Below are 8,619 nucleotides of genomic sequence, written 5' to 3' on the forward strand. Positions count from 1 at the left end.
GTCAGCACACCGCCCTGGTTGTGCTGGCTCCCTCGTTTCTATGCTGGTCACCACTAACAGCCTGTATCTCCCCTAAGCAGTCACTGTGGGGAAAGACTACGAGTGAGTGGGGAGGCAGTTCTTATATAGGTATAAAGGGTGTCTGCCGAGGTGTCTATCTGAGCTTGTTGATTTACAGTCCTGTTAAGTCAGTTAAGGTCTTGTTGATACTAGACCTAGAGAGGTTTCCTCACAGCCTGAAGATAGCCATACCTTGTGGAAACGCAAGGACTAGGTAGAGATTATGAGGAGGTCTCTAAAATGTGATTGTGCTTCCACTGAAGTCAGGACCAAGGTTCTCCAACACTTCTACAGGTACAAGGTGGGGACCTCTTGCTGGGAAGAGCTACTGCATGGCCTTCCTGCGATGCCTTTCCCTATTAGCTCTGATGCTGCCATGACTGGCATGATATAAAGTTAGAGGGAGAGAAAATAAAGATGAATAACGACAGTTTTCCTTTGCAAGTAACCTAGTCATTCTGTCATTAATCAACATTGCATTGAAATTCTTTGTCTGTTGTTTTCAAGCATTCTTGAAAATCTTGGAAAGCCTTTAACATTTTATGGAAAGCCTCATTTAAAAAAAAATTCAAAGCACTTATGGAACAGAACACTGGCCACATTAATTGACAAGATATTGTTTCATTTCCTCAGAGAATGGTAAAAAAGAAACAAGAATAAAAATGTAAACAAAACCAGAAAAAAAGTATGTTCAAACAGGTCTGGACATTTAAGAGACTTGCTAAGAGAATTAAGAGGTACTAACCATAGAACAAGAAAGAGAGAAATTTTATGATCCTATTAAATACATTTAGTTAATTACCATACAGATAATGCATTAGTATTTCCTCACTGTAATTTATATTGCCATAAACACCAAACAGTGCTAACTCTTTAAAGAGGGACAAATTATTCCCCAGTGCAAAGAGAGCTGGTCCCAATATCACGTTTGTAAGTGACACAGAAATTGCTCAGCAGTCCCCTTGGTCTAGTTATTGCTTTCTGCCCTCAGTGCTGCAGCTTCTTGATGTACCCACTTCCCACAGTTAGGCAGGGTCTTAAGTGCTTTAGAAAGAGTTTATACCAGAAAAGAGAAAACATACATAATGCTACTTTTGTCAGCCTGGTGTTTTTCTTTTATTAAACAGGTGAAAAATGCAGCGGCCAATGTACTCAGGGAAACATGGTTAATTTATAAAAACACAAAACTGGTTAAAAAGATAGACCATGCGAAAGTAAGGAAACATCAACGCAAATTCTTGCAAGCTATTCATCAGTAAGTACTATTTTGCTTTGGTTTTCCTCTCCAGGTGTTTTCTCTCTTAGTTTCCCTCTCTGTCATAGTTACTCTACATCCCCGTGTCCCATCCTGCCCCCTCCCTTCTCTCCCCTCCCCCCCCTTCCTCCCCCTTCATAGAACATTGCTCTTGAGGTTGATTTTTCTCTAAGAGTAAGACAAAGATAAGGTTTTACTATACTACCTGTTCACAAAAAAATAAAAAAGTATGCTGGCTGTGTGTGTCCAATATGGGGTAAATCAAACTTGTGTATATTTTTTTTAGAAGTTTCCCAGGCTTCTTGAATTATCTAAGACTTTTTTTATCTTTTGCCACTGAGACTATCCTTTGTTGTTACACATTTGCTTACGGGTAGTAAGATACAAGCTACAATAGACAGAAGAAAACAAAAAAAGTTTCATTTGTAGTAGACGTTTTAATAATTTAAAATCAGAATGATGTGATAGAAGAGAGCCTATGAGTATGTATGTAGTATTTAATGAAAAGAATATGCATCAAGCGTCATTGTACAGCCCAACAGCAATTAGTTGCCTCTCTCCAACATATGTTCTCAGCATGTAAAATCAAATATTGGTATGTCAGCTGTGACCCCTGACATCCGTTCTAGAAAATGGGATTATATGCCAACAGTCATTGTGTGACCTTTGAACACCTCTGGCATGATTCACATGAGTTCTTCCCCTCTCCTGAAATCTTAAGGGGTTGAAAACAAGCCTGAGAACTGTAACTAGTAGTACGATTAAGCTGAATTATGGTATTGCCAGACTATAAGTATTTATCTAAAATTCATAATACATATTTGTCATAAAGCACATCAAAACCAGCAGAATTGCACAATGGCTCAGTTAGTCTTCCTTGGACTACACGGGAGAAAAAAAGAGACTTTTGTCCCCAAGAACCACAGATTCTTCTTAAGAAGTGGCAGGACCCATGCCACTATTTGTTTGCTCTATTCAATGTCCCAATCCAGCCTGAGGCAGCCATTTGTACAGCCTACAAAATTAGTTTCCATGAGATACTGGGGAGATGAGATAAATTAAGTAAGTTTAATTTCAAACTGATGTTTTGATAACTTTTGAGTGTGGGTCTGTGTCTGAGCCAACCTGTGAGGAGATGTGAGGGAAGCATCCATCGTGAAAAGAATACCTATGTGTCATATTGCAGGAAAGACAGGAAGGAAAGGCCACGTTATCATATTTCCTATTAAATTTAGGCTAACAGTCATTGTTTCTCTGTTTCATAGCAATGTTTTAAAGCAATGGGTAGCTAAGTTTAAGATATGAAGTATTCTATAAACCTTGATTACTATATTATATTTAGCAGGTTTGCAGGATTAAATGTTACTGTGCTATTGCAGAAATACTTGAAGGAATAAAAAGTTGACAAAAGTTGAGGCATTTTTATGTGGATATAAGAAGTCTATTTTCCCAGTTTGGTCATCCTGCTTAGTTTAAAGGATTGGGAGACGGAGAGGAGTGGCAGGGGTTCTGGGATAGAGTATGGCATGTCCTGTGCATCCTTTGCTGGACTTGAATCCTTGATTGCAAAGGTTATTCCTTAACATTTTAACTTTGCTATTTATTTTGTCTGTGTGTGTGTGTGTGTGTGTCTGTGTGTGTGTGCACACACATGTTCAGAGAAGAATCTAAAAAGCACATCAGGCTCGATCGGCAGCTTTATATATCATTCAAGCCCAGAAGAGCTTCACAGGATGTAAAGTGTTGTTCTGCACCTGCCTTAAAAATTCATTAATCAGGTGGGGTGAAGAAGGTGGCAGCAGTAATTTTTTCCTAGCTGTGCCAGCCACACTTTGAACAGCTATGTTAATGATGCATTTCCCTCTGTCCTTTAGCGCTTTGCATCCCATTCGCAAAACTTTTGTATTTAAGCAAAAAAAAAAAAACCCAAAAGGACAATTTTCTCAATATGCAGAACAATGTGCCATGGATGAAAACATTGATCTAGCAGTTTGCTTTCTTCCAGCTGTAGCACAGTGGAAGGGTGCAAATTATTTTTTCTCCCTTTGAATCTTTGAACTTTTCTCAAGTGACTCATGGTAGTATATGGTTCTTTTCCATCTTTCTGGATTCTTAGGTTTTTATTGGTCCTCCTCCTTCACCTTCCCAGCCATTTCACTGGAGACAGAAATAAAAGCAGAGAAGTTTCTGGGCCAGTTTTATACAAGAAAACAGAGTAGATCATGATAACAGTCTCAAACTCACAGTCACAGCTCTAAAACTGCCTTCAGCTGGTCTGGGTCTTTTTTGCTTCTCATGCACACTAAATAAGATGAACGTGAAATCATCACTCTAAATTATACTATTAAAAGGCATTTTATGTATTGTATGAATAAGAAAATCTACAGATGATAGTTAATGGGATGGCTTGAAGCTATTGCATGTTCCTTTATCATGAGTGCAAGTGAGTTAGACTCCACCTCAGGCAGTTACTGATTGAAAGAAGTAGCAACTCCCTAGAACCTCCCACCTGCTGAATCGAGCCCACTGTGCTCATTTGGTTGTTTTAGTATATTTTACAGTTTGTTTTCTTTTGTTTTGTCTTTTTATTTCAACAAAATGAAAATAGAGCTCGGAAGTAAGTTGTATAAGCTGTTCCTTTCTAAATTTGCAGAATTTACCACTGTCTGCATGCAAAAAATAGAGTCTTTATTTGTGAACTTCAGTGGTCTGATTGCTGCCATGGAAACGCAATCCAGAATCATGATCTTTTGCTGTGATAAGTGAAGTTCATAAAATCAAGATGTTTCATATTTTCTCTTAATGAATTTAGGAACAAAAGTCTGACAGTTTTCTTTAAATCCGGCTGCTGCAGCTAAAGACTTGCCATTACCTAGAGATACATTTTTACAGTCTGTGATAGGTATTGGATTGCTTACCATGAGGAATTATCATGTTGATGTCAGCTGGTACGTGTATTGCTACAGTAACAATGGATTTATTGGAATTTTAAAATTAAAATACTAACCAGCAAACAGATGAGTCAATGAATGTTAAGAAAAGCAGAAAACACATATTCTGCAAATTATTTGAGAGATGCTCACCAAAACACTAGGGTTATCATTCTCCAGTCAAATCATTACATGCTTACCTTTGAGTAATTAATCTGTTCTGAGACTGTAATGATAAAACTCCATACCTTGGAGACTCCTCCGTATTTTTTGCTTTAGAATAGCTCCAGCTCATAGCCTCTGAAAGCACCATTCCTACAGTCTGCATGTTGTGCTCTGAAGGAAGCCTCCAGGGAAAGAAGAGCATATGACATTCCAGTAACAAGCCACTGGAATGTCAATTTTATGTGAAAAGTTGATTTCTACCTTAACAGAGTTATTTCCATGTGTTTTAAAAGATATGTCACTCTTCACAACTTATTTTCTCATGGTGGTTAGCCTAGATGTGAAGGGAAATGATCGGTAACTAAAGATATGAACAGAAACTTCCTCATTTTGGAATATCTCCAAGAAGGCTTTCTTTTAACTAGCTTTCTAAGTAACACCATCACAAAGAAATGGGCAGAGTATGCATTAGCAACCCACCTGCCACAAAATGCTGCCAAACACATTTCATTTGACAGCTAACCAAATTATTAGCTTGGTTGGCCCTTGACATACTAGTAGACTGCATGGTATCTTATCACACATTGTTTATAAATTGATATGTTGTTTTTGAAAAATTCTATTTCCTGCTTAGAAGAGCCACCAGAAAAGTCATTGAATGTCCAAGTATTTCTCTGTTGGGAAATGTTGAACAAATGACTCGTACTTAAGGCAGAAATGGCTTATTTGTGAAAATCACATCTACAAACCACTCCTCTAGTAGTTATTCTGAAAAACATGGACTTTGTTTCAGGGAACACATAAGAAAGGTCATGTATATGTCTTTCAAAGAATGTGCATAACTAATAATAATGCACATAGGTAGGCATCAAAGAGAAAAAATAGACCCTTGCTGCTTCTTCCATTGTTTTTCAATGCTGTAGTTTAAATAGCGCATTGAAAAGGAATGTCTAATGTAAGTTTAAAATGTAATCATATTTAGATTCACAAATTATGTAAGAAAATCAAATGTATTGGCAAGTATATTGGTTATTTAGCTGCTGGTAGGTGGAAGTTCTGCTTACAGTAATGAGAAACTCACTTATCACTGTATTTCCATCAGGTTCAAACACCTGCTAACCCAATCCATTTCCGACAGAACAGGGCTAATACCTGTATCTAGTCATGTAGGCATGGGAAGATTCTTGATTGCTACAACGTTAATAATAAAAAACAGTTGTTCTATGTTTCTTCCTATATCTACTTGTCACGATACTGAGGCTTTGAGGAATGTTTTGGCTTTCTTTCATATAGTCTGGATAAATTGTTATCTCCCTTTTTGAATTCAACTTTGACCATGGCAAATGGTATTCTCAAGGACATCACATTTCTTTGCTCTTTCCTTTCTTGCGGTGTTGAAGAAGCATGCTTCTCATTGTAGCAGGCACATGACTGATTCTGACTTTACACAAAGTACTCAAGGCATTGTCCATGCAGTTATTTGCTCTTGTAAGTTTTGTGCATGCTTTTTAGAAATCCTAATATGACCACATAAGCAAAAAAATCTGACTTAAAGTTCCACTTTTTAGATTAAGAAGTGTAAAAATGGAACAAAGGAAACTGAATGATCAAGCCAACACTTTGGTGGACCTGGCAAAGGTTAGTAGGCAATTACTGTTGTTTTAACATTCATCCTTTCAAAATGAAGAGTTTGTAAGTGAAAATGTTATGCATTATACATGCAAATATTGTTAACAAGTTTGTTATTTGTAGGAAATTAAAATATGTGTGTGTTTTGTGGTAACACCTACTGAATGAAACATCTTGTTTATCGCTCTGACTGAAGTTTGAATGCACCATATTTTATTTTTTTTTGTACATTTGGAAAAAGATTTCACAATTGAGAAGTTGATCCTGAGAGCTCCTGAAGTGACTGCAGTGGTCATGGTAAATGCTGAACTGTGAGTGGGCCGTAGTACTGTAGTGCTGCTTAGTAAAGAGATTTCCTGTCTGGTGATAGTGACTGTGCCGTGAGGGACCATAGTACACAGGCTTTCATGCAGACTGGAATTAGAGGTTCTGGTTTTCTATTCATGTTGTCTTATGTAGCAGTGACTTGGGACAAGTAAATTTAGGTCTGCATTTGTTTAAGTTTTTATAATGAATAATAGCTGCCTACTTTGCCAATGTAAGGCTTTATTAATCCTTTTTCAGCCATTTGAGATGAGGTAAAAGAGGCTATTCAGTTGCAAACTGCTTGTCTATTGTTCTTGGGATTTTTCATTAATATAAACTAATAACTAGAGAGTTAGAGGGCTGAGCTGATAGCATTCCAGGTTTCACATTAGACCTCAGTATTTAGCAGTTACTTTGATCTTAATCTGAGGCTACGTTAGAAGCATTAATGGGCTCTTCCTAAGGATTTCTTGTACACCTCTTCATGTACCTGTAAAACCCTCCTCAATTTAAAATGCAGCAAAGCAAAGATTAAACTCAGGCGGTTAGAGAACCGCCTGACAACTTCAGTTGCTGAAAAAAATACATTTCAGTGTAAAGCTTCTGGCAACTGATGAGGACTTTTCAGATACTGTTTAATGTAGACTACTTTGCTTTCAAGGATTATGCTAGCATCTTGAAACAGGATGCAGAGAAATGGGTTATCGACACTCATCTGGTACTGAAATGTTTTACGCTTCAGGCGGTCAGTCATTCAATTAATTTTCATTCCCTTTGGATGGTTTATAAACTTCAATCAGTTTGTCTACTGAATTACATCCAGTTTTGACTCTAGTTTAAGTCTAATCTGAAGTCTCAGTCTATCAGAGGGAGAAATTTGGTCATTATTTTTAACCAGTTCCAAGTCTCTATGAAATAACACATTTCAATTACATTTTTACTGACCACTATGGCATTTTAAAGTACACCCTATATACCTGCTGTAACCAAACACTGTTTTGTAGAGGGCAGATAGATTGGGGAACGCGGAAGTAGAGAAGCATACAATTGAGTTTTTACTCCTTGCACTACATTTCAAAAACAATCCAGTCAACTGCTTTTACTAGAGCCAGTTCAAGAAAACCTGGTCAGTTTAAGGAGAAAGCAGGTGAACAACATTTGTGTTCTGCTTAGAAGAATGAGAGTGTTTAAAACCAGAGGAAATACAGAAGAGTCAAGGATGGATCACAGCTTTGGAGCCTTCGGTCTCCTGGTGGCTTACACAGCTGACTGTTCACAAAGCTTAGCACGGTCCATTTCTAAGCAGCTGAAATTCCAAAAAATGTCTGGTCTTTTGTCTAATTCATTTAGACCTTGACATCAACTCAAAATATATTACATTTCTGCTCAACAAATTTAGTAGAAAGTTTATTCTGAATCTACAAGGAAAATTATTTCACAAGAGTAGATATTGTTATAATATTCATATCCTTTTTTTTTTTTTTTGTGAAGTGCAAAAGCATTTACAAACCCCTGTAGAGTTGTGCTGCTTGTAACAATATTTATAAGGTCTCTCTAAACCTTTGTTTACATCCTTCTACTTTCAGACTCAAAACATCATGTATGACATGATTTCTGACTTAAATGAAAGAAGCGAAGATTTTGAGAAGAGAATTGTTACTCTGGAAACTAAACTGGAAACTTTAATTGGTAGCATTCAAGCTCTCCCTGGACTGATTAGCCAGACAATCAGCCAGCAACAGAGGGATTTCCTCGAGGCTCAGATACAAAATTATGATAAGCATGTTGCCTACAGTGCTGAACGATCACGATCTTTGTCAAGAAGAAGGAGATCATCCTCCACAGCACCACCAACTTCATCAGAGAGTAGCTAGAAGAGAATAAGTTAACCACAAAATAAAGACTTTTTGCCATCATATGGTCAATATTTTAGCTTTTATTGTAAAGCCCTATGGTTCTAACCAGTGTTATCTGGGTTCTGATGTCAGAATCCTGGAAACCTGAACACGTTTTAGGCCAAAATGAGTGAAAACTCTTCTTTTTTCCCCCCTCCTCCTCTCAGATGCACAGTGAATGCACCTATTATTGCTATATTAGATTGTTCCTCCTGTAATTTCATTAACTTTTTATTCATGCACTTCAAACAAACTTTACTACTACAGTATATAATGTAATAAAAAGGTTAATTTGTGCACATAGTTGCTTGGTTACTTGGACTTAACAACTAAAAAAAAGCTTACAATCAAAAGGCCTAATTATAAACTTTTAAGAAAC

At 37.1% G+C, this 8,619-nt stretch overlaps 1 protein-coding gene across 1 annotated transcript in view; it reads left to right on the plus strand.

Annotated features, from left to right (window-relative positions):
* Positions 1-8,260, plus strand: part of KCNN2 (potassium intermediate/small conductance calcium-activated channel, subfamily N, member 2) — a 74,748-nt gene extending 66,488 nt beyond the window's left edge. The window contains exons 4-6 of the mRNA XM_009321093.1: positions 1,188-1,315; positions 5,979-6,048; positions 7,932-8,260. Of these exons, the coding sequence (XP_009319368.1) occupies positions 1,188-1,315; positions 5,979-6,048; positions 7,932-8,219 (486 nt within the window). The 3' untranslated portion in view covers positions 8,220-8,260. The remainder of the gene's footprint in view (positions 1-1,187; positions 1,316-5,978; positions 6,049-7,931) is intronic.
* Positions 8,261-8,619: the final 359 nt, after the last annotated feature.

Source organism: Pygoscelis adeliae, unplaced genomic scaffold (assembly GCF_000699105.1).
Source record: "Pygoscelis adeliae isolate BGI_AS28 unplaced genomic scaffold, ASM69910v1 Scaffold83, whole genome shotgun sequence".
Taxonomy (NCBI): Eukaryota; Metazoa; Chordata; class Aves; order Sphenisciformes; family Spheniscidae; genus Pygoscelis; species Pygoscelis adeliae.